Raw genomic sequence first — 11,262 nt, 5'->3', positions numbered from 1 at the left:
TGTAATGCCTGTCTTTCTTGTGTCCCAGAATAACCTCTGTTACTAGGCCCAGCCAGTCCTCTGGAGGATGTGTAGAAGGTTAAAGTGGAAAGAAACTCGGAAACTCACTGAAACCAGGCCTCTTGATTTAGCAGCAAGGAATTAAGAGGCTCCAAGAGAGGAAGAATGACCTCTTCCAACTCAAACCATTTCTGAAACCACTTCCCTGTATTACATTGCGCTCCACTCCATTGGTTCCCCCCCCATCCTGCTGGTGCTGTTTTTTATAATAGTGTTTTTGTTTTATTTACTTATTTATTTTTGGCTGAGTTGGATCTTTGTTGCTGCAACACAGGCTTTCTCTAGTTGCAGCGAGCAGGGGCTACTCTCTGTTGCGGTGCGTGGGCTTCTCATTGCGGTGGCTTCTCTTGTCGCGGAGCACGGGCTCTAGGCACACGGGCTTCAGTAGTTGTGGCTCGCGGGCTTAGTTGCTCTGCAGCATGTGGGATCTTCCTGGACCAGGGCTCAGACCTGCGTCCCCTGCATTGGCAGGCGGATCCTTAACCACTGCTCCACCAGGGAAGCCCAACAGTCTGCTTTTTATCTGGCAGCAAGTATTTTGCATCAGACATACTGGCTTGAGGAGGAGAGGCTCCTTGGTGGTCACTGCACCGAACAGGCTCACCTGCTCCCTGCAGGTGTGAGACGATCCTCACGGCTTGGCTTTGCCTGTCTGCCTCGGGAGGAAGGCTCCATCCAGCCTCTTGATGAAAGGAAGGCGCTTTTCTAGTTCTTTCATACTCAGATAATGATGCAGTGGCTGCTGTTTCATCCCAAATCCCTATACTGGGCCTTTCATTTATATTCCACTTCGTCGACAGTTTTCACAAACATCATGCTATTAATGACCATATGCACAGATGGGATTTGAAGCTGGTTGCTATACTACCTAGAAGGGCGAGAGAGGCTAGAGCAATGAACCGCTGTTTGGACCCCAGATGAGACCTAGTTCTATCAAAGTATGCTTCCCTGACACAACAGGAGTTAGTGTTCCCGTAGAAGATAGGTATTAACTTTGAGATCATTACACACCTCCCCACACAGCTTTAAATGAAGTGAGAACCCTGGTGGCTTTCTTTAAAACACAGTGAACTGATCCTGTGTAACAAATTTTAGAGGGAAGTTGTAAAGTGAAGGATGTCCTTATCCAAATAGATGCTTCTTCTTGACAACTCAGCAGGTGCTTGTGGTACGTCAGAGAAGCAAACACTGCTGGGACTACAGAGGGAGGCTGCCGCTGGTGCTCAACTGCCGGAGCAGCTTTGAAGAGGCCAGTGTCTCCGGAGGAGAACTCCCTTTGCCAGCCAGACAGGGGAGACTGAGAGCCTGTCTCCCCTTCTCCCAGCCCTGTGAGTTATATCCCTGCTGCCAGATGGGCTGAGCAGGAGGCTAGACCCGGGAACAGCTGGCACAGCAGAAGCTGGAGTAGTACTCATTGCCGCAGAGCCGGGCCTGCAGGATCAAATCACAGTTGGCCAGCTCCGGCTGGTCGATGCACTCCCTGCCAGGGTCCCTCGGCACGGTGGCCAGTGCTGCAAGACAGCGGGGGAGAGAGGGTGGTAAGAAAGCTCTGTGTAGGCTGAGAACTCTCCCCTACTATTTCATTTCATTTCGTTTCCCTGAAAGGAAAGTGCTGTCACACTGTAACCTTGTGACACCTGTATGTACAGCTATGGGAGGGCTCTCAGTTTCCATTGTCACTGGCCTCACTTCAGCATGCAGTTGTCCTCCCATTCTTTTGCAGCTTCCGCCCAGTGCACAGCCCATCACAGACTCCCAAATATTGACTGCCTGGACGATTAAACATCTCTGGAAGTTAACCCCCTGCCCTGACCATTGAGACCCGAAGAGCTGGACGACACTGTTGCAGCCTGTGGATGGGGCAGAAGAGAGAGCAGGGTCAGCCCTAAGCACAGTTGAGTCGGCAAAGGCTGTGTTCTCTTTCACTACTGGTTTCCTCCTACCTCAAAAGTTTTGTGCCTTCAATAGCCCCAGCTTAGTCACTTAGTTCCCCATCTTTCCAATTTTTCCACTTCCCCCGGAGACAGCAAAGAGTATTAGGCAAGCTGACAGGAGGACAGGCTGTGAACTGTGGCACTGAGACTACATCGAGCACAAAGTGCTGGTTGCCTCCCCCTCTGAATTTACTGGAAGCTTCAGTATCTTATAAATCCCTGTGAGAGTTTCATCCTGCTGCTTCATCTTAGCACTGAAGTGGCCTTTTCTTTCTGGAAGGGGCTCTTATGACTCAGCTTGGCTTAGGCCTGAGCAGCACCTCCCTGAAGTCATCTCACGGGGCTGGGGATGGCCTACTCCATGCCCTCTCCCCTGCTCCCTCCTAAAATACAACTGAAAGGCCATACCTAACAAGTGGACGGCTGTATAAAGTAATACCGATAATACAAGAGTATGAACTACTTACGTTTACATAAAGAGCAAGCCACCTATGCCTATTCTTAAAAATCATAACATTGGTATCAACTTTATCTCAGCCATTGCAGCCCTTGGACCCATCACGGCCAGAGGTGAGGAGGTGCTGGGCTTGCTGGTGAAGCACGCTGGTTGCCTGGGCGCCATCATGGCTCTGCCACTTCTAGCCGGGGGTCTCTGGGCAAATTAATATTACTTAAGCTCTCTGTTTCTCAGTTTTCTTATCTGAAGTGGAGATAATAATAGCACCTGGGGCACATAGTAACCATGGCTAGAATGTGCGCATGTAACTGTTTTGCCCCATAGCATTCCCACTCACTTAGAGTAGTGTGAGTGACCGTCCCCCGCTATGTTTTAACCTTACGATATTTTCTGTTTCTCACCCTAAACTTTTAGGCAAAAAGCTTGAGAGGTCTTCACAGTAGAAGTATGTCCCTTACACCAGAGTGTGACTAGCTCAAGGCCCCCCACCCTGATTCGAACACTGCAGTTCCAACATGCCACCAAACCACGAATAGGGCACAGTGAGACAGCCTCAAGCAGTGAAATGCTACAAAAAGCTTACATGCGTGACAGCAGATAACATGCAGCCTAATCGATGGAACGAACACTGTTAAAGGAGGGAGAGAGAGAGCTTCTCATCAAGAAAGGTTCCCCCCCACCGCCCACACACAAAAAAAGTAAGATTAGCAACGCTCATCTAACGGGGCGGGAGAAAGGCAGCTGGACTGAGGCCATAGTGTCCTATCCAGGAAGGCAGTCACGTCACACCACATCAGGAGCCCCACCAAACTTCAGCATCAACCAAATTTCTAATTACAGTTTAGCTTCCCAGGTAGACATGTCTATAGCTAATCACAAACATGCCCATCTGGATCCTCCTAACAGCTCTCCTTCTCTCATAAATCTGCCTTCTGGCCCTGTCTCAAGTCTCGTAAGTTTGGTAAATACACAGACAAGGATCTATTTGCTGGGCAGGACAGAGGTGAAAAGTGGCCCCTACAGGACGGTGCTTTGGCCAAGGCAACGCCTTCACGCAGGCACGTACTCCATCACTGAGTCTCTGAGCACCTGGTGATGCAGACACTGCGCTGGGCCCTGGGACGTGTGCGGCCCAGTTGCTGTCTGAAGGAGCTCAGACTGGAAGCCCACTGTCAGTCCCGCTCACTAAGCAACATTTCTACCAGACTTCAACCTTTAGCCTGGCCAATTCCAGCCTCAGCCCCACAGACAGGAGGTAGCCAGGCCTGACCATCCAGGCTGACCAGCACGGAAAGGCCCTGGCAGTTCTCTCCCAGGCTGTTTCAAGCCCCATGATAACTGGCCTGCTCCAAGTCACACTACCAGGAACTGGCAAGGTGAGGCAGGACTTGGAGTTGAGTCCCCTGGACTGCAGAGCCTGCCCCCTCCGCATTCTGCAGCAAGCAGCCAGCTCTCAAGGACAAGCAGATGCCTGGGGTAGGCCTTCCTTACCCGGCGGGACCACCTTCACCTCGGTGCTGCGGCTGACCGCCTGGCTTCCACGGTAGGCGCTGCATGTGTAGGAGCCCTCGTCCCTGGCCTGCAGGTTGTGGATCAGCAGTGTGCCATCTGGGGACTGGTGGACACGGTGGCCATCGGCCCGCACCGGCAGCCCATTCCTAGGGGGGAGAGGACACTGGGAGAGCTGTCCAGGCCCTGGGAAGCTGTGCCAGCCCTCGCGGGGCCAGGGGGAGGTGGTGATCCAAGGCCACTCCAGAGCCAACGACTCCCTCTTTGCAGCCCCTCACTTTAAGGAAGGGATGGGTCTGGTACCAAGATGATAGACCAGCAACGCCGAAGCAAAATACCTTGGAAGTGAGGTGGACTCACACCAGCTGATCTAAGTGACTGCAGATCTGCCCCTTATCCCCACAGGAGTCTCTCTCTCCCTCTTCGTCCACAGAGGTCCTCTAAGCAGCGGGATGAAGGACACGAGCATCCTGCCTCCAGCGAGGTGGGGCGGGGTGCAGGTGGTAGGGGAGCCTTCCCTAAGGAGGACAGCTGGCCGAGGCCTGACCTGAGGGTGAGGAGGAGCGGCTGGCTGACAGGAGGACACGGGGACCTGGGGGTTTGAAGGAAGGCCATGGCTGCAGCGAGGAGAGTGGGTGTGGGAGGAAGTGCGCACGGCTCCTGTCAGGAGTCCGGACCGGATCCTGGGGGTAAGCGAGGGGTGTGAGCTGAGCAGGACTGACAACGCCACGTGTGCTTGGAAAGGATCACCAACCGCAGCGTGGGGCAGGGACAAGCCCGAGGGCAGAGGCCAGGTGAGTGGCTGCCGCAGGTGTGCACACAGGTTGACGAGACAGACAGTAAAGCAAAGGGACCTGGGTGAGGGTCAGAGGTGGGGGAGAAGAAGAGATCAAGGGTAGCAGGTTCCTAGCTTGGTTACTGGGCAGTGGTGGTGCACCTCCACCGTGGGGAGACCCAGGGCAGGATGAGGAGTGAATGGTGAGGTTATTTTCCCCCATTTCGCATTTCGGGTGCTCTGAGACACCAGGAGCCATCAGGTTTGAGGTCTGGACCCAGGTAGTGTCTCAGCAGTGATGGTCCTGGAAACTTCATGTCTACAGGGCTACCCAAGGTGAAGTTAGAGAAAAGCCGAGGACCGAGGACCAAGGACCAAGGACAGACCTCAAGGTACAAGAGCCTCTCAGAGAGAGGGATGTGATGAGCGGGCCAGTAAAACAGAAGCTGCAGCCGTAGAAGCAGGAAGGAGACTGCAGGTCATGTGGGACTGAGTCTGTTCAAGGACTGAGGAACAGGGAGGTACTGGTGACCTCGGTCAGGGCAGTGTCCCTGGCATGGGGGTGCGGGGGTGGAGGAGAGGCCCCGGGGCAAGGGCTGAGCTGCCAGCAGGGAGGTGAGCAGACCAAGATAATGTGAACAGCCGTGCATGAAGGGGACGCAATATAGGACCCCACTGCAGGGAAACACTGGGTCAGAGGAGGGTGTGTTTATGTTTGTTTGTTTTGAAGAGGGGTGTCCTGAGCATGTTTGCTGCTGGGAAGCTCCAGGCCTGATAGGATAATCACAGCCACAGCTGATCAGGGCAGGGCCGGCTGAGGGCACCAGCTGAGAAGCCTGCAGAGGCTCCCACCACCTTCCCTGGCATCAAGGCCACAGAGAGGCAGCTGACCTCCGTGCCCCTCACCGTTCCTGCCAGTGTGCAGGCCCATTCCCATCCTGGCATCATCGCTCCAATACTCACCCTTGAGGCTTGACCAAGAACATCCTTCCCTTCATCCATTCTCCCAGACAGGAGACAGCCTCACCCCACTGTACACAGACGCACTTAAGGCAAACCTCTGGAGCCTGGGGGACACTGGGCCATCTCCTGCCTGGGAGTTTTTGGGGGACTCAGATTACCCCAGGATCCCCAGAGCCTAGCCTAGTCCTGACATACTGCAAGGAGGAAGTGGGCAAAAAAACGCTGAATGAATAAAAGACCAACAGATTTGGGGTGAAAGACCACTGAAGTCCTCAAAGCTGTGTGCAGCCCAGGGTTTCTCAACGCCAGTGGAGATTCTGTCACCCAGGAGACATTTGGCAACATCTGGAGACTTTTTATTGCCATGACTTGGGAGGGAGTGCCACTGGCATCTGGCAGGTAGATGGCCTGGACGCTGCTAGACGTCCTCCAGTGCACCCCAACAGACGAACGTGTCAGCCCAAAATCTCAATAGTGCCGAGGTTGAGAAACCCGGGGTAGCCCGACCAACAGAAAAGAGCAGTCCCAGGGGGCTTCCGGGCGTCGGTATGAGGGCGCTGTGGCCCCTTCCCTGACACCAGGCCGGGAGGCAGGAGTGGAAGAATAAGGGGAGGGGGCAGTGGTGACCGCAGCATCCCGCAGGAAGGTGCACCCCCTCTGTCTGGGCTGTACCACCTCAGGTACGAGGGCCCGAGGGCCAGGCCTGCCTGGAGCAGAGCCTTACCTGGACCATCTGATGTTCACGCTTTCGCCCGCCACCGCACACAGCAGCCTGGCCGTGTCACCTTCTGGCACCATCACCGTAGAGGGCAGCCCTGTGATTGTCAGCTCCCCTGGGCCCAAGGAGGGGGCACTGTCAGCCACCACGCCCATCCTGGCCCACCTGACCTCAGAGGCCACCGGCCACACTCACCCTCCCGCCCGGGACTGCCGCCTTACCCAGAACTCTGAGCTGGACCCAGCGCTGGTCTCGGTCCTGCCCGTTGACTGCAACACAGGTATAGAAGCCTCCATCTTCCACAGCCACGCGGCTGATGACCAGGGAGCCGTCGGACTGCAGCTGGTGTCTGGGGGCCAAGCACAATCAGGTGTCCCCACCCCAAGGTGCCCGGCAGGGGGCAGGAGGGGCAGGATCTTCCCTCCCCTGGTGAGAGGCTGAGCAGCCCCTGCTGTCACTGGGATCTGACCAAGGGCCAGTAGGCCTCCAGCCCTCAGGCCCTCCAGCTGCTGGCACTCTCCTTAAAGATGCCTGACTTTAGAGCCTGAATAAACAAGTCAAGTTTTCTGATACAAAATAATTCTGGTTTGGGTTTCTAGTTTTTGCTACACTTGTTTACTAGGCTCGGTTCTGGTTCTACCACTTAGGAGCTGTGTGGTGTTCAGCTTGTGCATGTCAAATGGGGATGAACTAGCACCCACCTATTTGGTCTCCTCTGCAGGTCATAGGAGGAGAAAAGCCTCACCTCCGAACGGGCCCAGTAAACGTGAGCCCTTGGGATTACGGCCAGAAGTGTGTCCGCCTCTGTTTCCTCGCTCAGCTGTCACCTCTGTTAGCAGGCCCTTACTTCTGTCCGCTAACCACAGTCCAGAAAGGCCCAGAGACCCAAATGCGGTCTGCCCCGAGGAGCCCGACGCCACAGCTCCAACCCTCAAGGGGCCCTGGGGCCCTCCTCAGGACCAGGGGGCACCTGCAGCTCCCTCCCCCAGTGGGGGTGCGGCTGGAGGCCGGCCAGGCGGGAGGGGAAAGGAGCTGAACGAACCTGGGAGAAGAGAGGGGCTGCCCATCTCTCTGCCACTCGACGCTTGTGGGTGGGAAGCCCTCAGCACGACAGGTCAGCCGGATCTGCTGGCCTGGATGGGCGTCCACCACCCCAGGCTGGTGCCGGTCCAGACGCAGCCTGCAGAGCAAGCACCCCATGGCCGTGAGGGGGTCCTTGCAGCTGCCTCTCCCCCACTCCCACCCACGTCAGGGGACGGGACCTCCGCACAGCCTCGTGGGCCCCTTCCCCCTCTCCAGCCAGATTCCGCTTCCCAACATCACCCCTTTGTTCCGGTTGGGACATCTTGGACCAGGTCTAAAAGACACCTGTGGCTTATCTCACCTCCCCACCCAGAACCTCCGACTGTCCCCCGCCCGACCGACCTGCGCGTCTGCCTCCAGGTCCTTGACTTGGGCACCCCCAGCTCTCTGCGTCCCCTCCGTAAACTGCCCTTCTTCAAGGCCTTCTCAGGCCCTCTAGCTGCCGGTGTCCTCCCCTCCCTCGGCTCCTGAGGCCTGGGCCAGGCCCTGGCTCCGTTCCCCACGACTCAGGGTGGTGGGCGGGGTCCCCTTCCTCCTCCAGAAGCTGAGCTCCAGGAGCCATGCTTCCCCAGCCCTCCCCTCACAGAGCCCTGAGCAGGCACCAGCAAGCCCGCTCACAGCACACGCTGGCCTGGGACCACCCACCCTCCCCCCGCTCTCCCCAAGACGTCCCCTAACCCCGGCCTCAGTGGGGCAGACCAAGAGCGAGACAGCACTGCACACTGTTACCTGCTCGTGGGCCATGGGTGCGAGGAGGAGACGGCCCCCCGGCCCCCAGAACTGCCCCCTAGGCTGGGGTCCCGAGGACTGTGGCCCTGGGCTGGGTCCCTGGCCTGAGGGAAGTGCCTTGGTTCAGCCTCAGGAATCATGGCCACGTCACCCCCTGTCATGAGGCAAGGAGAAGCAAGGGGTGAGCTGTGGGGAGAAGCAAGGGGTGAGCTGTGGGGAGAAGGGGGTGGAAGGAAGGGTGGGCCATGGGGCCCGTGGGGAACCAATAGAGAAATGAGGGCCACGAGGGGCAACACATCCGCCCCAGCCCAGCTGGAGCATGTGGTCCCTGCCACCAGGAGGCCTTGGCCCAAGGAAACACTAGTCCTCCAGTGTCGAGGCCCCCCGGCCCAGGCCCTCCCGGCCGGTACCCCACCCCGGGGCCCGTGAGACCCACTGCGGGGGGCTGGGGACAGAGACCTGTGATGCGAAGCTGGATCTTCTGAGAGTCACGGACTGGCCTGGTGCTGCCACAGCTGTAGGTGCCAGTGTCCTCTGCCCGCAGGGGGCTGATGACCAGGGAGCCATCGGGCTGCAGCTGGTGCCTGAATGAAGAGAGGGCGCTTGAGCTCTGGGCTCCTGAGGCAACGATGAGCCTGGCTCCTACAAGAGGCGCCGTCGCCCCACACTCACCCACCCGTCCCAGGAGATCAGAGGGGCTGTGCAGGCTGCACACACACCTGGCAGAGGAGATAGGCCGCCCGTCTTTCTGCCACCTGGCGTGGGGGTCCAGGGAGCTGTTATCTGGGCAGAAGAGCCGCACCAGCTGCCCCAGAGCCACCTGTACCAGGGAGAGCTCCGAGCCTGCCAGGGTGATCCTGGAAAGGTGGGAGGGAGGGTCTGCATGAGTGCCGGGACCAGAGACTTCACCACACAGAAAGCTTGGTGCCCATCCCGTCCTGGGCACCGGTGGGGCCAGAGGGTCCCAGGGGAAGCCAAGCTCCAGAAGCCCGAGGACTCAGGAGTCCGCCCTCCCCCACCCCCCCAATATCCCCAGGCATTGCTACCTCAACCTGTTCCTGCCAGAGCACAGAATAGGCACAGAGCCCAGGGAATGGAGAGGCTGGGAGAGAAGCAACACCAGGTTCCCATGGGGAGCTAAACACATGCCTGATCCCTTTGGAATTCAAAGTTTTATTTATTTTGTTTTTAATCTTCCCAAATCTCATTAATATGACAGTCACAAGACTAACAACAAATGAGACCCACATTAAACCTATGAGATCACATCACCACTTTACAGGGCAAGAAACTGAGGCTTCGGGAATTTGGATGACTTGCCAAAGGTCATGAAGCTTATAACCTAGGCCTCAACTAGACAGGCCCTGGGCTATACCGGCAAGATCTGCTGGAGAGTCTAGGCACCACCATCCACCGATTGCCTGACCCTAAGCAAGTCTCATATCTCCAAAGCCTGAGCTTCCCCATCTGTAGAATGATGGTAGCAAGGCCCTCCAGTCTGGGCTGTTTGGAAGATTCCAGGTTAGGGATGGAGGGGGGCCCAGCTGACCTCAGGGTTTTAGCTCCAAAAGGCTCAGCCCTTGGGCCTGGGTCCCTAATCCCCCATCCCACCTGGGGAAGGTGGGCCTCACCTGTAGGAGGAGCTGTGGGAAGGTGGCACTGGTGGTCCTGCGTCTCCGCCCAGTCCAGCGGCACTGGGCCCAAGCTCCTGGCCCTGCGGCCCTTCTCCAAAGGCCTGTCTGTGGTCCACGGCCCCCGGCCCAGGCTCTTGATCTTGCCTCCAGAGGCCACCGGAAGGCAAGGGCTTTCTCTGGACAACAGGCCCCGCCCCGTGCCGGCTGGCCTCCTGCTGGTCCCCAGGACCGCTGCCGCCACTGTCTCTATGGGTGCTTTGGCCAGAGGCCCCGGGGTCGTGTCGGCGGGGCCCATGTTGGGGTCCCCGGCAGCTGCTCACACACTCCTCCTCTGAGGCAAAGTTATTGGCGTTGCCGTGGCAGCCACCATACCAGAAACGGTTACACTGGCCCACGGAGGCGATGAAGTACCAGCGGGCGGCCCAGTCCGTGCAGGAGCCATGGGCACTGGGCAGTAGGCACCGCACAGGGTACACTGAGGGGGCAGGGAGGACGCAGGTCACCGAGACCCAGTAACGAAGCTGCAAACGCTGCCCAGGACGTAGGAGTGAGGCCCTTCCCAGGGTACGGAGCACATCTACACTGGGCCCCTGACCAGCCCTGGGGACAGTCTGTTCACTGCCCAGACCTGCCCTGGGCTGGGAACCCAGCAGCCTCCACAATCATCCCCGTCCACCTCCACCCCCAGAACTAGAGCCGTCCAAAGGTCAGGGCCATGAGCTCCCCGGACAGGCTCCCTCGTGCTCTTCCCCACCTGACCCAGGCCCCAAGGGCGCACACAGAGCAACCCCAGGGCCAAACCTTGCTGTGCTTAGCTCACAATGAGGACCCAGCCCTGAGCCCCCAAAGGCCTGTGAAGATGCCCAGTGAGGGGCCCACCCTTGTTCCCAGGGCCCTTCACCAGCTCTGAATCTTCTCCAGCCCCCAGCCTGCCCATAACAATCACCCTCCTCCCAGGCACAGCCTGCTCCCTCTCCGCATTCAGATGTGACCACGCTGGCCCCTGCTTAAAGCCCATCCAGGTGCCCAGCCCCCTGCAGACTCAGCCCACCAGCCCACCTGGCTTCCAACGTCCCTGTGATGGTCCCTGGCACTCCACCCATGCACCCACCTCACAGCCCTCCTTCCAGGACTCATCCCAGGCAGGGTGGGGACACCCCATCCATCCCAGCCCTGACCTCCCTGTCTCTGGAGGGGGCTGAGCCCCGGGGGCAGCACAGCCTTCCTTCTCTGTGGAATCCCCACTGACAACTCTCCCCAACTCCCTCAAGCAACCAGGCGGTGACAAGTGCAAACTGTTGGACACGATAATAATCTTGCACTGTTCTCTGGCCTGGCACCTAGTAGGTGATCAGTAAGTATTTGTGGAAGAAAAGAGCAATAACCAAGGCAGTAGGAAG

General features: G+C 57.8%; 1 protein-coding gene across 1 annotated transcript in view; it reads right to left on the bottom strand.

Moving 5' to 3' along the window:
• Positions 1–1,257: 1,257 nt before the first annotated feature.
• The window catches only part of PAPLN (papilin, proteoglycan like sulfated glycoprotein), a 31,859-nt gene continuing 21,854 nt past the window's right edge, over positions 1,258–11,262 (bottom strand). Inside the window, 9 exon segments of the mRNA XM_060293491.1 lie at positions 1,258–1,571; positions 3,943–4,109; positions 6,423–6,531; positions 6,638–6,765; positions 7,459–7,596; positions 8,229–8,382; positions 8,688–8,812; positions 8,948–9,085; positions 9,860–10,337. Coding sequence (XP_060149474.1) covers positions 1,258–1,571; positions 3,943–4,109; positions 6,423–6,531; positions 6,638–6,765; positions 7,459–7,596; positions 8,229–8,382; positions 8,688–8,812; positions 8,948–9,085; positions 9,860–10,337 — 1,751 coding nt within the window.

This window comes from Globicephala melas, chromosome 2 (genome assembly GCF_963455315.2).
Source record: "Globicephala melas chromosome 2, mGloMel1.2, whole genome shotgun sequence".
NCBI lineage: Eukaryota > Metazoa > Chordata > Mammalia > Artiodactyla > Delphinidae > Globicephala > Globicephala melas.
The sequence above is the reverse complement of the archived record's forward strand: the minus strand, read 5'-3'. Positions and strand labels throughout refer to the sequence as shown.